We start from the raw sequence: 18,803 nt of genomic DNA, 5'->3' as shown, positions 1-18,803 counted from the left end.
ATCATGCCTTCAGTTCCAAGCCTGTCCTTGTTGCAGGCAGAAGTTTGTGCCTGGGAAGACGATGAGAACAGCATATGTTATCTGTTTTCAAATATGATAGCACGAAGTGCAGCAGCAGCAGCATCACACCTTGCTTGCTTGGTACAACTGTAAGCATCACTTCATTATGTAAAGAGACTCTTTACAAAGCAAAGCAGAACAAGGCAGTTAGTGTGATGATGGCTCTGCTTACACAAAGTATTTAAAAAGAAGCTCTAATTTGGCAATCAGCAGAGCAGAATCTCTTTTAGTAATGGTAGAAATTATAATGAAATCAAGCACCAAATGGTCTTCCTTGGGCTGCTGAGGGAAGAAACTCTCACAATCAAAGCATAATTATATTCCAAATGGTATTAATTCCAGTGGTCATGAACAGTTTGTTCATATTAGTGTACCTTCTCCAGCCCTGCTGAGGTGTGTGCTAATCCAGGCTGTGAAAGAAGTGTTTCTGGGCATCCAGTTGGTCCAACTAGCACCCATTTCTGTACTTAAATCATCTGTAGAGAATGATCTCTGATAGAATGGACTCTCCCATTATTTTGGCCCCGAGTTCTTGTGCATAGGAATCCCAGCTAGCAAGGACCAAATCTGTGGTATGGACTGTCAAGTTGCAGTGTTCAGGAACATGCCTTCGTACTGTTTGATTCACTAGTGTTGATGTAGTCTTTGGGGAATAAAGATCAAAGCAGCATGTTGTGCCTCTGACCCATGATGAGACAAAATTAGTATGGCCTGAGTGATCACAAATGAACATATCCTAAACTGACTCATGGAAGATGGGTTCTGGATCTTGTGCAAAACACTGCCTTTGGATCTGCTGCTATTTTATATCCCTGTCGCAGGTGTCATGGAATGGTGACACCTTTTTCTATTAGGTGCAACAAACAATAGTGTGTGCTTTATCATGTCCCTCATGCACACAGAGCTGGCTGCCTTAAAACTTGAAAAGCTGAGTTCAGACATGCTCAGTAGGGACCTATTTAGAGTACTATAGCAAAATTGTCTGCACTGAGTGCGTCCCTTCCCTTTCCAACCCCCTCCTATTGCTCCCAACCAGGCTGCACATATGGCATCCCTAGAAAGCAATTGAACATGTTACAATGCTGGACTTGCCAGGGTTGAAGTGGCAATCTCTTTGCAATTGTTCTGCTCAGCATTGGACCAGTGGAAGAAAAAATAGCCTGTGATGGGGGAATTAAAGCCTATTACAGAGTACATATGCATACAGGGGCTGATCTAAAATCTTAATTCTGTTCTTTGCTAACTTTTGAGTGCTTGACTTGGCGAACTTTGAATTTCTTTTAGCAAACACTTTTTTTTTGGGGGTATAATTAAATATAAAGATGGATGTGGGCCTTTGAGGAGCTCAGTGTGGGCTGCACTTGCAAGCACTTGCCTTTATGTGATGGAGTCAGCTCTGAGTCCAAGAGAGCAAACTGTTGGGTTGTGTTAAGGAAAAAAATATCAAAGCAACAACATTTTCTCTCTTTGTATGAACTGTTGGGCCAATCTCGATTTTCATGTAAAGAAAATAAGAAAATAAAATATTCTTGGCTCGTTTTAGACAGACCCATATAATTGTCATGCCCTAAGCAATTAAAGCAGTGAGATGCTCCTGTATACATGTGCAGGTTAATCTTTTGGGGATCTGTCCCCATAGTCACCAAGTCAATAGCATTCTGCTTTAGGACTCAGTTTTGATGATGTTCGTGAGCATTCTGCCCCTGATCTGCAAGATGTCTAATTTTGTGTTTAATTTAAAGCACATCCATCATGCTCCTGAAGTCACTAGATTCACTCGAGCTAAATACAGCTTATGTTAAACCTGTGCATGGGTATCATGGGATTCTCATGTTGTTCATTTTCATTACAGCAACTCTCACAGCCCAGGTAGGGCTCTAGTGCTATTTAAGCCTCCACAGTGGTGAATAATACAACTGCAGTTTTCAGCTGATTTTAGGATTAAGCCATAAGCAGCACTCTCCAGCTCATCTTTACAATAAAATGCTGTGTGTTCAGGAGGGTGGGCAAGCCATCACTCAGCATTTGGACTAGGTGATCTAAGAGGTCTTTTCAAATCCTGATGATTCTCTGATCAAATTCTACGTGAGTATACAGATCTTAGCACGTATCTGGTAGGCATAATAAGGAAAAAGAAGCATGCAAGAGGTTGCTGATTTACCTATGCAAATTATACCCTTTTTAATTAGTGTCTCACAGCTTATAGGTGTGTAATGAAATGTTGTTTGTAAAATTATACTGTCCACAACAGACTAGCCCAGAGTTTTAGTAATTGCAGAGTGAGATGGCAGGCCCTCTGGTAGGGCTGCCTGTCCTCATTTCTCTAATTGAAGTGAGTACCCCAATGGGAAAACTATTATTTTCTAATATTGTATGCACAAATTAAAACTCCATTTAGAGGTACAGTGGGACTATCTTATAATTGACTTTGATAGTGAAGAAATATCTCAGTAATATTTATAGTAATATGGTCTCTGCCAGAAAGGGTATCTAGGAGGGAAAATATTATTTTACAGGGAAAGGGCTGAGCGTGTGTAACACCAAATTTACTAGAGCTGTGGGGGCTGAAATAAGCTGCTTTAGTTCTGTAAGCTGCCTAGCAGCAGCAAAATGTTGCTGAGATCCATCTTTCAACTTCCTATTCTACTTTCACAATGGTGAAGGAAATTGCAGATTGTATTTAAGCAGACAGCTCCCTGGTTAAGCCACAACACCTTTATGTCAATTATTTTTCTTTTTCCATAGGTTGAGGCTTTAAAAAAAAAAACATCCCCAAAATCCCCACGAAAGTATGCTAAGCATTTAGCATTACAGTTTTCTTCCCTGCAGAAAATGAGAGAGGTCCAGCAGTCTCCCTCAGCACTGGAGGGGCCGGTGATCATCTATTAGTGGTTTGAATGGACAGGCAATCGCTTGCAAGTCTTTGATCCCCAGGGGTAATTAGGGAGACACTGAATAGGAAGTGCTGACTCTTTGCATTGAACAAACATTGAGTTTAACTGCTTCGTTTTATAACACGTCTTTCCAGTCAATTCCTTGAAGGTTTCAAAGAAATGTGATGCTTCAGCTGGAAGCTTTTTTTCCTTCCCTATTAAAAGCAATTGTGAGCTAAATTAAAATATAAAGTGTTCTCCTAAGAAGGATCTAATACAATTTGGTAGACCATCTGCTTCTGTCTTGGAAATCTTTGATACAGCTCTTCAGTGAGGAGGGGTCAGAGAATCACTGATGTGTGTCAACTGAAAGCAAGTGCATGTATTCGCAGCCAGGGTTGACAACGATTAACACAGTGCTTTGTGTTCCCAAGAGGCACTTCCCACTCTGGTGGCAAAATTTTAAGAGGGGGGAAGCTCTGGATCATTTGAATTCCTTCTTTTGCACGTGGTGATTCTGTGTGGTGGAAGGAGGAAACCCAGGTTATCTCTGAACAAAATGCTTTTGGCACCTGCATTGCTTGTGATCTCTTCGAGTGCAGAGGAATGGCCAAGCAGCACTGGGGTTATTAGTGGAAGAATCCTATAGCGTGTGTCCACAAGGAGATGTCTGTGAGAACACCTGCTTCTTACTGTAGGACACTGAGGGTGCAAAAAGGGGGAAAAAAAACCACCACAAAGTCGAAATTCTCTCTTTTAGCAACCAAATCCTTCATCCTTACCCTTCACGCAGGCACAGGAGGATGATGAGAGCACTCTATTGCTTGGCACGAAGAATTTGCAGCCTTGCCTAGCAGTGCCTTCCCCCAGCCTACGAAGAAGCCATATAAATCCTTTTTTTCTCCCTGAAGCTGGATCACTGAGCAATCAGAAAGGGGGCCAGCTGGGGATCTTACAATAAAGGGCATTACCCTAAATGTCCTTCTTTGTGTCTTTTTGTTTCATTTTTCTAAATGATTGTCCTGTGACAAATAAACCTACAGGCCAGGAAGCAAAGCCATGGGACCTCCCAGACACAAGCTGAGATTTTTCACTTAAACAACATATATTCAATCTGTCCTTTGGGCTCTGTTTCTTTTAGGCCTATTAATTTTGCATTTCTAGCTGCCCAACAGCCTCAGTTCAGCTGGATTCTCTGTTCCCACGTGGCTGCAGTCCTGTCCTGGTGTGCAAGTTCACATCCATTTGGGCAGAGGATGATTTCTGAAGTCAGGTTTTCCATTCCTCAAGTAAGTGCTTTAAGGCATGAAAGGAAGGCTTTTACCCATAGGAAACAATTTCAGATGTCTTCAAATCTTATGGGGAGTGGCTGAGGGAACTGGGATTGTTCAGTCTGGAGAAGGGGAGGCTCAGGGGAGAACTTATTGCTCACTACAACTGCCTGAAAGGAGGTGGTGGCAGGGTGAGGACTGACCTCTGCTCACGGGTAACAGCGATAGGATGAGAGGAACTGGCCTCAAGTGGCACCTGAAGTTGTACTGAGACCCTTAAGGTGTGGGTCTTTGGGGTCCAGGACTTGCCCCTGCAAACCATGAAAGTGGGTTCAGTACTGTGCATCTGTTACCTTCTGACAGCAGCCAGGCCACAGCAGCCACTTTGGTAGCAACACTTGCTGTGCTGGCACAGAAACATTGTCCAGCACTGAAATAGCACAGCGGTGTGAAGGAAAACAAGCTGCTTGATTTCTTTCTCCACTGTTTGTTTTACTGTCTCTGTTCTCCGTAATCGTGCGTGCTTCTTCCGTGATTTATAAGATTGACAAACCAGTGATTATTTCATGCTGAAGGGCTCCTTTTCATAACACTGAATGTCACAGAAATATGATTAATTCTGCAACAGCCAATTCTCCCACTTCTACAGAAATCATATAATTTCAGTGTAGAGAGACACAGTTATCCAGATAATTACAGTCAAGTTTATCCCAGAGACAGGAGTGAAAGCAATACATTTACTTGAGTCAAAATTAGCCCTGAGTTATTCAGTGGTGGAATTTGGGTGTTTTGTTGTTGTTTTTTTTTTATTCAGTTAGGATAAAGAGCAAAACTCAGTTCACATTGTGGGAGGTGTTATGATAAGGCCGACTGTCAAACCTGAAGGTTAAAGAGGATCGTGTAACCAACACGTATCTTTATGCTCGATCCCACGGAGAGGAAGGAGAGCAAAGAAACAAACCACATAAAAAGTCTTCTCAACCTCTGGCTGAGCTCCAGCTTCCTTTGCTGTTGCCTTCCCATCTTTCCTTTGCTCTTTCCTAGCCTTCCTTTTTCTCCATTTCTTTCCTTCTGCATTTTTCTCTCCTCCTTCCTCTTTCCATTCTTATTCTCTATTCACTAAGGCGTCAGTGCCTCTCAGCTCATCCTTCTCACTCTGCCTTTCTCCTTTTTGTGTGCTCCCTTGGCTTCTTTATGCAAAATGCACTTCCATCCTTGGATAAATAGAGATTCAAAATACGGTGCTAAGAGGCTTCACAGATTACAAGCCTGAAAGTCTTTCTGTCTCGCCTGGATGCTCCGTGGGCTCACAGTCCATCCAGGCTGTCCGCTGTGCTCGTGCTGCTGCTGATTTCACTGCTTGGTTTGTTCTCCATTCCGAGAAACTTGCTTTTCCAGCATTCAGGGCAAGATCATAAAGCAGTTGCTGTTTTCTCCATTCATTAGCTTCTCTCAGAGCTTCGCCCAGGTGAGGAATCACTCAGCCAGCATCAGCACCTTCAGCAGAGAGCTCTGAGAGGGCAGCAGAGCAGGCAGCATCAGATCCACTGTGAGAATGCATTTAACAGCACTGTAGGAGCAGCTGGTGGCTTCAGCCACGGCCTTAATTTCAAACATCGTAATTGATTGGTTCGGTTATTTATTACACTTAGCTTGCTGCTTTGGGCAAAGCAACAAGCTAATAAAGGGCCAGCAGTGTGTTTTTCAATTTTTTGCTGACCGGAGTGGTTTCTGGGGGTCTCATATGCTTCAGTAAGCACGCCTTGTCTTTTCTTCCCCCTGTGATCTATCACAATCATCCGCCTCTCTCTCCTTACTCCTTTCTCTCCATCAGCCTGTCCCAAGAGATGTCCATTTTGTTGACCATGTGAATTATTATCTTTGTTTGTCCTTTTTCATCCTAAATGCTATTCTGGTTTCTTTGTTCTCCACTCCGCTGAGTAAGATGTTTCGACCTCAGTGTTCCACTGTGTCATAAGCAAGTGGCAGTAATAGAGAGATACCCAAAAGCCTGGCTTTCTTGAAGGCAAGTTTTGAAAGGGTGTTCCTCTTTATTTGGCTTAACAGCTTCAGCTAATGTTGCTTACGGTCTCCATAAACAGCTGCGGAGTAGGAGTAATGCAATGCAGAGAGAAATGATGTGTTAGAACCTAAAGAATCACGATCCTGAATACCTGGTGAAACCCATACAAACTTTGATTTATTTGGGTGGTTAAATAGCTCCGCTGATGCTAAAGCTGTTTGTAAATCTGCTTTCCTCAAGTGAATCTGAGTCCAGCAAATGAATAGCTGCAACTCACTGAAATGCTGAACTTGGCAGGGTGCTCAGACCCTGAAGGCACTGTGGGGTTTGCATCCCTTCTTTTCCCCCCAGGGAAGGCAGCCAGAGGTGCCTTAGGACTGAGGATAGGGCTGTTTATTCTGCCACAAGAAGACGGTGTCACCCGATCAGCAAGTTTCAGGGCACTTTTTGCTCACCCTTCGCTCTCGTTTCAAATGTGCAAGTCAAAGATGTGGTGTCAAAACACGAGCATAATGGCCCAGATGTCCCAGATGTCTTTACCACAAGTGGTTGGTGCTGAAACGGCCCAGGGAGCACACATGCAGGGTTTCTCCTAAGTATTGTTTCCATTTCAAGGGAGGGAGGACAAAAGAGTTTTATGAACCATGGGAAATGTAACCAAGGTTTCTGCAAAGAGCATGTCGCCGGGCTTCCCAGGCAGTGAAAGCTACATGGTATTTTACAAAAGGGTACACTTTAATGATTGTTAATTGCAGTGTGCTCTTCTTATACATGGGGAGCCTTCGATATCTGCTTATCAGCCGAGCATCATGTTGAGGAGAAGGACACGGGGGCTTTTAGGAAGGCACTTGCTCTCTGGGAGCCACATCTTCTATCTAGCTGAGCAAAGGGAAGAAAAAAAAAATCAACGAAGAGAAAATGTCAGCAGTGGGTTCAATTGACCTGGAGACTGAGAACATCAGGAGTCTCAAACTATTTTTACAGCTCTACTTTGCTTTTAGAAGCATTAACACTTCAAAGTACGCGACTGTGTCTCTCCTCCATCGTTCCAGGGTTATTCCCTTTCTTGTTTGTTTGTTTTTCCCCACACAAAAGAACTTTGCATCAGTTTAGCACAGAACAAACTGATTTGTGCTGTCCTAGAACCTTTAAACAACTGTGTGTATCAACACTTCTATATGTCCCACTGAGTTTTAGACCCAAGTCATCCGCTGCTGGTACTGCATGACTTTTTAGCATGAGTATGGCACTCTGATGGAGAAGAAGAGGACTGAATTTTCCATCAGCTTGCAAATCAGATATTTGAAAGGGAGCAGTGATTAGCACTTAGCCAGCTGATTTCCTAGCAGCATTCGTGGTACCAAAGTGTGTTTCCAAAGCAAATCAGACTTTTGTTTTGGTTTCAGAAAGGCTTTTGTTGTTATTACTTACCTGCAACAGAAATTGTGTGATGTCTGTCCTGTGGCTGTGAATATCTCTAGGTTTCTATATTGTACTTGGCAGCACTGAATTAGAAACCCTCAGCAGGGCAATAGATGCAGATTTGGGATCCACGTACACAAGAAGCTTTTTGCTTCAGACAAAAACTCTTAAACAAAGACAGAAGTTGTCCTATTAATGCGTTCCTGTATAATAGCATAGAGAGTTTTATCTGTGTGTACTAACACAGACAGTATCTGTGTTATGTCCAACTTTGTCATATTTCCTAGGCTGGGACATTGTAAGATGCTTTGTAAACATTTAGGAATGAGTGGTGACAAGGAGCCATGATTCACTTGCTTGAGAAGATGAATAATTAAAGAGTCAGAGAATTTCCAAACCTCCAGCTCTGTCCTTTGATTGAAGCAAGATTTTATCCCTATTTTGTCCTTTCCTCTTGGGCATTTTTAAATGTTTTTTGCATGCCTGGAAGAAACAGCCTTCCCATTGGACCCCAAACAATGCTGACTTGTCCAGCTTCATTTCCTTGCAGGAGAGGAGGGTCCTTACCCTGTGATAACTGAAGGATAGAGCAATTCAAATGATCTAGTGAAAACTTATTGCCTAATTCATGCCTGAGCCAGTGATGTTTTGTGTAAGCTCATACAGGTCTTTGTGGGACACAGATATTTGGTAGATGAAGTTGGAATTAAGCACTTAATGCCAGATATCTGGACTGCTTGCTGTCCAGTATGACCAAGTCTGGAGGAGTGAACAAGCCAGGTTTCATTCTGTTTTGACTGCAAATGTCCATGTGGTTAAATGTGGGATCTCATGTGCTTGGACCACACTAGCTCCAGAACAGCACCTGGGTCACACATCTGGTCCATGAGGAGTCTGGATAGCATCCTCGGGCAGCAACTGGGACTGAGCTTGCAGTGAAACCTCTGGAGGAGGCATGAATGAAATGCCTGTTGGGGCTTGTGAACCTGAGTAGAGTATGTAAAGTGAATTAACACACAGCTTCATTCTAATACCCAAACAAGTGAACTCAGTCAGCCCCCTTATCCACAGTATTTCTCTTTTTCCTTTCCATGAGGTAGAAATAAGACTCCCACCACATATTATTTTATGAGATTAGTAGCTGGGAAGTCTCCAGGCACCCTGATGAAGATGAGGGCCATATAAGCACAAGAATACTATGCAGAAATGGCAATGCCTAATGCTTGTTGCAAATTTCTTCCTCCCAATCCAATCTCCTCTTTTCCCTTGCACTGTGGCTCTGCCAAATATTCTCCCTTCAGATCTGGCCACTCTGCCTGAAGTGTCCTGGTTGGATTACCAGTTGATAGCATTCCTTCTTGGTACATGTACATATATAAGAATGCTTGAGTTGTGACCAGATCCCTGGGAGACCTTCCTTGCTGTCTGGGGGTTTTAGGAGAGTATTTTCTTTCTTAATGATCAAGACTTTGTTAACAATCAGCCCCTGTTTACATGGTAAAATGAGAGTTTTACTCTCATTGTTTTTGTGATGCTGTATTAGTGCAAAGACAAGTTTACTTGTGTTAGTAAATGATAGATGACCTAATTGAAACTGAAGTGGAAAAAGTCACTGATTTTGCAAAATTGCCTAAACATGTTGTTTTTGGAGAACTTCTCAGATTACTTTTCAATCATCTTGAAAAGACTGTTCCCGATACACAGGTTTAAATAAACTAACCACTTGTCCCTGACAGCATTTGCCAAGCTCAGATGTATCTTTATGTATAAAATGAGAACTATATGAAATGGAAATACTCTAATTTTCTTCTACTTTTTTTTGACTCTTTGTTTATGTTAAATGTCTGTGATGTTAGTGCCATTGAACAGTTTCGTGGAGAAATTATAGTGTAAAATATCAAGGCACTCCCTTAAAAAAGAAATGTCATTCCAAGTGTTGTTGAATATCAGATCATTTAGCTGTGGAGAGCCTGAAGCTAAACTGGATACTGATTGAATATGAAATGTTTATGCTGGGAAAGGAAGAACTGATATGGGAAGCCACGTTGTTTTGCTTTATATTTTCAAGGGGCAAGTATAAGTTGTGTAAGCATACAATTTTCCATACTCCTCATACGTGTTTGTTTTTACAGTATTTTGTCTTGTTCTTTGATTTCATTTGTCTCTATGTAAAACCTTGAATAGATTCAAGTGTGCACTGGATGACTTTGCATGGCCCAGAAACCTACAGAGAGCTATGTCTTGTTTTCACACAAATCTGAACAGCGTTTCTTGTTTCCAAACCTTGAGGATGTATCTTTGATCTGAATAGGAGCAGCTGAATTGGGCTAAGGAGTGCTCAATCACAGTCTCGCATTCCTAGAGCTGAGGAATGTGTGCAAGATTGATCTAAAATTGCTTTAGTTTTTAGTTGGTCTTACTCAGGAAAAAACTGCCAGAGATGTGTTGAAGAGTGTGTTGAATCGATGGGTTCAAAAAAAATGAGGTGAACCTATATAACATGCCTCAAGTACAGCAAAGCAAATTCATGATTCATTTCCTAGGATCTGCTGTTATGATGACAAGTAATACTCCTTGTATCTTTGTGTTCACTGCATCGTCACCAGCCCTGGGAGTTGTCTGGAACATGGCACCTGATCATTCCCTCACACAGGCCACAGGTTGGGAGTGGTTCTAGGTGGAATAGTAGAGTTGCTCCAAAACTGGCTTAGGTGGGAGGAATGACCCATGAAATTGGTCATCGATAGGGGCTGTCTAACCCCACAAATCTCATTTTTGTCCTAAATCAATGAGCACTAACAAGGTGGTGGAGTGAGGGTTTAGAAAATTGCCCCTGTAGTTCTTCAACTGTCCCAGACAGAAAAAGATGACTTCTCTCATTGCTCACCACAGCCATGCACCTGTTTGGCCTAAACTGGCACCTGCAGCCGATGGAAGGGCAGATGTATGAAATCACAGAAGACACATCCAGCAGTTGGCCAGTGCCAACGGACGTCTCCTTATATCCTTCGGGGGGCACAGGGTTAGAGTTACCTGACAGGAAAGGCAAAGGAACCAGTGAAGGTATGGTTGGTGTGTGTCCATGTTGTCAGTCCTCTGTCTGCTTCTGAACTCCAGCCATCCAATCTCATGTTCCATTACCTTCAATACTGCCATTGTCAGGAGCTTTTTTCCAGTCTTTCACGCCTAGAGCTATAGTAGTTGTCAGTCTTGTTTCCATATGTTTCTAATACCTTTCTGATACTCACTCGCGTGATAAAAGTGTGTGCAATCCTCATCGCACTTCCAAGGTATTCTCAAGGTGGAACTTCTGTACCTCACCTCTCTGGGTACAGAAGTCCAGTGTGAAGAATGTCTGTAATGGCTATTTCCAAGGGAAGAGAAAAAAAGACTAGAAAATGAGATTCCTTGAACATTTAATGAACAAAAATAGTTGATTTTGCCTTCTCATTGCCGCTATGTACCAATTGTTTTGAGGACCAAAGAATATACGTTGAATGCACAGTGAGTATTGATACACCATGGTTGGACATCTCTTTACAGAGGTGTCCAAATAGAGGGTCTGTTCTCCTCAAAGCATCATCATGGTGTCAGCTTGAAATTTTGACTGAAACTAGAAGAAACTAATGGTTGCTCAATTCAGCAGCTCACTAGCCAGTAGATTTAGATCTCACTGTGCTCTGTATAGGGGGAGCACTGCTAAAAGTACCCATAAGCTCTGCAAAGGATAGATGATTTATCTTTCCCAAGACCTAATAGGAGAAATGAGGAATTCAGAGTTTCAGAAAGCCGATTTGTGATTCAAATTTCTAAAAGCTCTTTTGTTTGTGTGTCAAGCTTCTTCGTACAAGGCCAAAAATTGAAGTCCTTGGCTATTTTTGGTATTTAGTTGTGGCGTGAATGTTTGTGGGTAAGAGACAAGAAGCATGCTATTGTTCTGGCAACTCACTGAAAACAAAAGTTTCTAGAGTTCCCTGGAATTTGGCAGGGAGCCTATGTTTATCTATTTAATTCAAATTAATTGTAGGATGTTTTTTTCTTATTGTTCTCTGCCTTTATCAGTCCAAGTGAAGGCTGTAATTATGTGTGTTCCTTAGAAGTGTATTTACTAACAACTGATGGCTGACAACAATGTTCTACAAGGAAAAAATCAACTAAGCAAGTTATTCTCAGCAAACCTTACCAGATAGTACAGCAAGCTGCAGAGATCATATGTTGTATTCAAAAATACTTCATGGCAGATCCTTTTTTTTTCTTTCCAGCTTGCCATGTGTTTCATTTTTGAAATGAAGTTTTGATCTGTTTATTTCCTCTTAAAAGTCATAATGAAAATAAATGTAAGTATGTACTGGCCAGTTCAGAGACTTCCACTTGATTTCTTTCTCAGCCATGCTTAATGGCATCAGCAAAAGTTCCCTAAAAACCTCTGCTGAAAGAGAAATCTGGAAAATCCCCTTGGAGTGTCATTAGATGACCCCTCAAGTTAGGGCTTCACAGAGACGTTTGAGAAGCCGTAGGCTTAGAAGAGAGAGTCGTCTCCTAACTGAATAAACACATCAGGATGAAATCTTTTTTGCAGGACTAACCACATCCAGTCTTAAAACAGCTCTTTCCCCATCACATGAGTATGCAACTAATACTGGACTAGCAGTGCAGCATGGCTGCTGTTCTAATCCAGAAGGATGTAATTGAAATTCACTTACAAAATGGATTAAAGTCTATTTGAAAGTTCTCTTGATCACACTGAAATAGCTTGGAACAGACAGTCTTACAGCTGATCTGAATGAATCATTGCCAGTGTCTTGCCAGTTCTCATCCGTGGCTGTGCTCCAGCACAGCATTTATGGGTGTTTAAGCCCATCCCTGTTTAGCAAAGCACTTAATCACGTGCTTACATTTAAGCACGTAATTAACTGTGGTTGAAGTCAGAGGGAGTGTAAGTGTATTCTTAAGTGTTTTGATGAGTCAGGGTACCTTGCTATCAAAAATACCAGCAGATTCAGCAGGGGCCGAAATGAAACGGCTCATTTTGATAACCAAATAAATTAGGAATGGTTGCTACGGCAACTAAAAAGTTCAAGGTAATGCATGGCAAGAGCAAAGTAATTGACAGCCCAATTAAGGATTTGGACCTGAAGTTAATTTTAAGCAGTCAAATATTCTGATTAAAACTTAATTTCTGATTAAAAGCTGAAATTGCTTTCTTATTGGACTTTCTTTATGAAGAATCTAATCTGTAGGGCCTGATTCCACTCTAGGTTGAGGCTGGCAAGACGAGAACTGACTTGAGCCTTGTGAAAAGAGTTGTGGGGAGATCTGAACCCATGGAGCAAGACATGGCAGCTCTGGTTCCCATCACACTTCAGACATACTGCTGTCCTCCAGCAAAGAAACTTTGCACAAAAACATGGGAACTGTTTGCTTGAATCCTGACTGGGGTAGAAGTAATTTTTAATATAACAAATATATATTTACAATCCAGTTCATTAAGCAATCCCCTTCAGAATCCAGCTAGATGTTCACTGTGCAGTTGTATGCTACCAGGCCAGGTTGGTCTCTGAGAATGGCCGTCTACCTAAGCTGCTTCTTCTGATTGTCCCTGTTAACATGCACTTTGATTAGAAAAGGATAGAAGGTCAACAGATTTCCACCTTGTTTTTATTTGAATGGGGTGAACGGTGATAAATGAGAAGCTAATAAAACAACCAGTAGCTTTTTTCTATGACAGAGAGTACACTGCTTTCTAGTCTATGCTGTCGTGCATAAAACTGAATCCATGAGACAGCACAGAAGTGAAAAATGCCATCATCACTCCAACAACGTACTTAAGCAGTTGCTAACTTCAGTGCAGTAACCAAGGATAAGTCTTACTTGGATCAAAAGTTCTGACAAAAACTTTAATAGGAAAAACAAAGTATCTCCTTTCTACAAAGAAATGTCTTCAGATGCTTCTTTTGTGGACTGTCCACGTGTGGATAATTTAGATACAGATTTCAGAGAGACAGCGAGCAGTTTGCCTCTGCCTCCCCCACTGAGTCTGTAGTGGGATGGTACTCAGGGAATTTTGATGCCTAAAGGAACTATTATCATTTGAAACAATAAAATGAGGCTTTTATGATGAGGATTTTATTTTGCATCCTGCCCCCATTCCCTTGGCTTTCTTTGTGCTGAGATATTTTTGAAGCAGCCACCAATTTTGAGAACGTGAGTGCATGGATGCCTAACCTGGAGTTTCCCAGCTGTCTTCCAGGGATGCTGGGCTCCCTGCTGTCTCCCTCACATTACAACACGTGCAGATTGCCATCCCAGGCTCCTCGACCTGGTAGGCACTTCAAGAAGCAGATGCCTCCATTGGCTCAGCTGCTAAAGGAAGATGGATAACCATAACACATTTTGCAGATTGTATTGAAATCTAACTAAAAGCTCTCCAGTTTCATAGCAGATATTACTCAAGTGCAGGGCATGATTTCCTTCATCTCTTTTCTCAGTCCTTTCTTTTGGGCTGTTGAACAAATTAAAAATGTTACCAACATTAATTTAATAAAGAAACATTTTTCTTCCCCCATTCAGATGTCACTCACGCTGCTCTTCTCCACGCTGCCATTCTATTCTGTGACATGTGTCTACTTCACTTTTTCTTCACTTCTCTCTGCTAATTTAATGATGACTTCTCCATCAGTGAACTTACATTCATTTATGTTATAACAAAAAATGATTTATTTTTGCGGAATGTAATTACACGTGCTCTGATGTTGATATTTGAACAACGGGACATTTTTCTCCTGGTTACTCTTCCCATTTTCATGTTTTCAAAGAAAACAATTACCCAAGCCAAGAATAACCCTGCCAGTTCTCCTCCCATAATCAAAAGGATTGGCAACACACAGTACTCTGAAGACCTCGGGACACTAATAGTCTGTTTCTCAAGATCTATGTCAGAGATACAAGTATGATTGGATTACTTCTAGGATCTTAGGCTAATCCAAGATTTTTGTTCCTGTATTTTGGCAGGAAAGCCCAGTAGTTTCTTTCCAGACGACAGTTTTATAGACTCTGGAGAAATTGATGTTGGCAGACGAGCCACACAGAAGATCCCTCCCGGTATCTTTTGGAGATCTCAGGTGTTCATCGACCACCCAGTGCATCTGAAATTCAATGTGTCTTTAGGAAAGGCCGCTCTGGTTGGCATCTATGGCAGAAAAGGCCTCCCACCATCACATACACAGGTAATGGGACCTCATTTCAATCAAGCAACACTTGTCTTAGAATTTATGGTTTTTTACGGTGTTTTTATTTCAGCTATTTCTCTCAAGGATTTGCTGCATGCTTGCATGATATGAAAATCTGGTCATATATCCAGAGAAAAACAATCAAGTGTCACTTGCAAGATATTTACACACATTAGCCTGATGTGCTATGGGCACAGCCAAAGCAGTAGATACCACTCTGGGAAAAAGCTGTGGGTATCAGCTGCTTGCTTCTAGCACGTGAACCATCTCTTGTTCCTGTATTTCATGCCACGTGCCCCTCTTCCAGCCTCTCTCCTCTCATGATTAGTGCTGCAAGGCCCCAGTCTGTCACCCTCATGGGAGTAAAATTTCCTTTCCTTGTCCATGCTGAAATGCCTTGAGCCAAGTCTTCACATTATGCATGCTGACTGTCAGATTATGCTGAGGTTGTCCAGAGCACAGTAACTGATGTATAACCAAACAGAATCGAGTTTTTACAGAAAGCCACAAGCTTATTTAAGCAGGAATCAAGATACAGATATTATTCTGTACGACTTTTATTCTTTTTAGTATCTTTCCTTAAGACACTGGGAGAAAACATTTGTCAAGAAATCACTTTCTGGCAAATGCCCTGAAGAACCATCCCCTTAAGTAAGGATTTTGTCAATTAGTTTCTTTGCTTTCTGTCTCAGTTTTTAAGTTGCTGTTAACCAGATTGATTAATGCATTAGGACATAACTCTATTGGGCAGTGCAAAACGTCACATTCCCACTTGCATCAGCAGGTTATCAAAGTATTGCCAATTTCATAGTGATTTTGTAACTTACCCTTGCCATCCATTCTAAACTGAAAGTCCAGAAACCAACACCGTTATTAAAGATTTATAGAAATACCCTTTATTTTCTTTTAGAGCAAACAAAGATTTTTATTGCAGCTTTTGAGAGTAATATGCTATTTTCTACTTATTAACACACCTGCAACTTATTTATGTCCAAAAGGTGTCATAAATCCACGCTTCCTCTGCCTGCTTTTCTGCAGAATTAAAATATTTCAATAGGATCAGCAGGTCATAAATTCAGTGACACAACAGTGCTGTTATTGCCCACTTTTTGATCAGTCTCTCTTTAGGGAGAGATTCAGACATTTAGAAGTTAAATATCTGATATTATTTAAATTAAAAAGTCATGGTCACAACAAAAGATTGTGGATTGGAACTCAGTATTAACTCCGATTTTCCCTGTTTATAACGATTATTAATATCTACTGTCAAACAGGACTTACTACATGAATGGATTCAATTGTTTAAACAGAAATGTAACACCTAAATCTCAACTAAACTATACTGAACTTAAAGCAAACTGCCTGAATTTAGCAGGTAGCTCCACCCAGCTGTAGTTATATTTTAAGCAATTAAGAAGCTCACACCCATAGATATACTTTAAGCAATTTAGAAGCTCTCACCAACTTCACCATATGCACATTTTGCCAACGCTGGGACCTTTCCCATCTGAAACAGTGCAGTTGTGCATCAGTTGAATGATGGGATGCAGTATTACATGCTGGGAGAGGCAGTGCACTTCTACAAAGACCTTGTAAGTGCTGCTTTTTGAACAGGCACAGATCAAGTGCTGCTAAGTACATAAATAATAATAACAATTGGTGTCTGGATGAAAACATCACCAAAAATTACCATAGGGACTTTTTAATTCAAACAATAGGAGTCATAGTGCAGTAATAGAAACAGCTCCCCAGACCCTGAAGAAATGACTTAAGGAAACTGCAGATATTTAAATAATATTGATATATCACTAGTTAATATTTAATTTGATTATGAAATGGTCCTTTTCCCTAAATTTATTTAAAAAAATCTGCTGTGATTAAAATGTTGTTCTCCTTCTGTACATTTTTATACAGAGTTTAAATCTTAGCATTTAATCTCACCATAACTTATTTGCCTTAGGAGTCATTAAACAGCTAACCCGTTTTTGGTGTTGAAATTGTGGACTGGTCTTTCATAGTTAAAACATTACACAAATCTCATCTTTCCTTTGCATAATCCGGAGTATCTGCTGCAGCCCATAAATGTGACCAAAGAGTTTTGGATTTCCAAATTTTGTCAGGAATTTCATAGACAGGACTCTGGCAAAATGTGTGCTTAAGGCAGTGATAATCTCCTCTCTGGAAGAATGTAATAAAGGGTTGGCAGCACTAAAATTTGAACTGGCAATCAGCTTTCCTTCTGAACTAGATAAGCAGATATTTCTTCTGTTTAAATAATCCATCTTCCATCTTCTGTGACATGCACCTCTACATAACCCATTCTTTTCCAGGTCTTTGTTTCCTTTGCATGCATTCCTGAATTTGGCAGAATGCTTGAAGTCATATTTTTCCATGCTAAAACAAGAAACTTTTCCAGATTTTTAGACTGTATAGAAGGAAAAACATTTTTTACAACAGTGGTGGTGAGATCCTGGCACAGAGAGGTGGTGGTGCCCCATCCCTGCAGGCGCCCAAGGTCAGGGGATGGGCTCTGAGCACCTGATGGAGCTGTGGGTGTCCCTGTCCATTGCAGGGGAGTTGGACCAGATGAATGTTAAGGGTCCCTTCCCACTCAAACCATTCTATAATTTTCTTTGTCAAAATTTCTCCATCTGTGACCATCTATCTTCTACTGGTATTGCCAGCAACCACGGACACTTGTAAGTAGGAAGAAAGTGCAAGCTCCGACTTTTTGTAGTGTTTAAAACAGAGCTTGCAGAAGGCAAAATTTAGGCACCTTTTCTAATTCTTCTCAACAAATTGTAATACAAGTTTAGCAATTTTCTTGAGGCCTATTAATTTTAATTTTCCTGTATCAGATCAGTTTTTAAACTCTTTCCAACATAGGCCAATTTTTAAATAGTAAATCTTAGGGATTGGCCACCGCAGCTTGTGGGACACATTTTCCCATTTATACAATTTGAATTAATTAAAATGGTATTCTATCTACAATTTCCTTGCTTTCAATAACTCCAATTATGTATTAAAAATCTCTGAATTAATTAAAACGTAATAATGCATAATCCACTTGTGGTTTGGTTCATATTCACAAAGTGGTAACTTTGCAAAGTCATCAACATCTGAAGCACCATCTTACAAATACGTACAGAGTGAAACTTTTGGCAGGGAGCCCCAGGTTAAGCATAACCCAGGTTGGGCTGTAACAGCAGCAGCTCTCTGTGGCTGGATGCCTGCAAGTTGTTTTCATCTCAAGAAAGAAATGAATGCCTTAGGGCACGATATACTGTCTATTTTTTGGATTTCAACTTCAGGATGAGGCAAACTGCATTCTAGAAGTGTCTGAAATTTCTTTGCCTGCTGAATTAGATCTAGAAAACTGATTCAAACTACCGTGGAGATTCCAGCATGTTCAGATGAACTGTACCTGTGGTGTCTGTAGTTACCTGTTCCTTCAGTCTGCATTTAAAAAGCATCTGTCCAACAACTCTTGTTCCTGACAAAGCTAAGTATGGACAGCCAAAAGGAGTGCAGATTACTAGGGATTTGATTTATAAGATTAATAGGAATTTGATTTAGTAGTTGGGTAGGGATAGTGATAGGAGGATGGTTGGACTAGATGATCTTGTAGGTCCTTTCCAACCTTATGAACCTATGAACCTATGAACTAAAAGGTACTGAAGCACAAAATCTGAATGATCTACATGCTGAAACGGAGTAAGAAAGCATAAATAAAGCAAAGTTTTGTTTCAAGGAAATGAATAATTAAAATGCAGTAATGAGAAATACCCTTGTGACAAATTCTGTCTTTTGATCTACAAGGTAGGTCAAATCTAGCTTTCATCTCAAGAAAGAGATGGAAATGACCTAGCAACAACTGCAGAAGAGAGAAAACCTCAACAAGTCCTTATCTCAGTGGACTTTGAAG

At 40.9% G+C, this 18,803-nt stretch overlaps 1 protein-coding gene across 1 annotated transcript in view; it reads left to right on the top strand.

Moving 5' to 3' along the window:
* TENM4 (teneurin transmembrane protein 4) overlaps nt 1–18,803 on the top strand; it is a 334,278-nt gene that overhangs the window by 147,702 nt on the left and 167,773 nt on the right. Inside the window, exons 6-7 of the mRNA XM_065729933.1 lie at nt 10,542–10,712; nt 14,661–14,875. Of these exons, the coding sequence (XP_065586005.1) occupies nt 10,542–10,712; nt 14,661–14,875 (386 nt within the window). The remainder of the gene's footprint in view (nt 1–10,541; nt 10,713–14,660; nt 14,876–18,803) is intronic.

This window comes from Cyrtonyx montezumae, unplaced genomic scaffold, assembly GCF_038088225.1.
Source record: "Cyrtonyx montezumae isolate F1298 unplaced genomic scaffold, pur_monq_1.0 scaffold_12, whole genome shotgun sequence".
Taxonomy (NCBI): Eukaryota; Metazoa; Chordata; class Aves; order Galliformes; family Odontophoridae; genus Cyrtonyx; species Cyrtonyx montezumae.
Note: the sequence above shows the minus strand (reverse complement) of the source record. Positions and strands in the feature narration are given on the sequence as shown.